The sequence below is a fragment of the Tupaia chinensis genome, unplaced genomic scaffold (genome assembly GCF_000334495.1).
Source record: "Tupaia chinensis unplaced genomic scaffold, TupChi_1.0 Scaffold000238_1, whole genome shotgun sequence".
NCBI lineage: Eukaryota > Metazoa > Chordata > Mammalia > Scandentia > Tupaiidae > Tupaia > Tupaia belangeri.
The window spans coordinates 2,070,551-2,071,056 of record NW_006159716.1 but is presented as its reverse complement, the minus strand read 5'-3'; the positions used below and the strand labels follow the sequence as shown (position 1 = coordinate 2,071,056).

General features: G+C 65.2%; 1 protein-coding gene across 1 annotated transcript in view; it reads right to left on the bottom strand.

Annotated features, from left to right (window-relative positions):
* Positions 1-506, bottom strand: part of CUNH6orf132 (chromosome unknown C6orf132 homolog) — a gene marked incomplete in the record, with an annotated part of 43,777 nt that overhangs the window by 4,567 nt on the left and 38,704 nt on the right. Inside the window, 1 exon segment of the mRNA XM_027771882.1 lies at positions 1-506. This exon segment is cut by the window's left edge and continues 2,078 nt beyond it. Within this exon segment, the coding sequence (XP_027627683.1) occupies positions 1-506 (506 nt within the window).

The window sequence follows — 506 nt, the reverse complement described above, 5'->3', positions numbered from 1 at the left end:
CTCCGGCGCTCATACTGGGGCTCAGACTGGCCGAGCCTTGGGCTGGCTGGTGCCACAGCCCTGGGTTCCTGGGGCGGGTCTGGCTCAGGGGCCCTGTCCGGATAGACCTGGGAGGCAGGGCGGATGTGGAAGGTGGGAGGCAGTGGGAGGCGGCTGGGGGCCTTCTTGGTGCTCCCCTCTTCTACCGGGGGAGCCCCTTGTGCTTCCTGAACTGGGATGGATGAAGTCCTGACTGGGGTTGGGGGAGGCACCTTGAATGAACGGGGAAAAGTGAGGTGGGGCTCTGGGTTAGATCCCAGAGGGCTCCCCTTGGGCTCTGCAGGGCTCCTCGGGGGGCTGGTTCTGGAGGCCTCTGGCAGCCTACCATTCAGAGCCACCTCTGATTTCCACTTGGTGACACCTCCAGGGGGAAAAAGACGCGTCCCCATCGTGTGAGGAGACACTGGAGCTGGGGGTGCTGGAGCGGGCTGAGGGGGTGGTGGAGGGACTAGAAAGGTGGGTGGGGC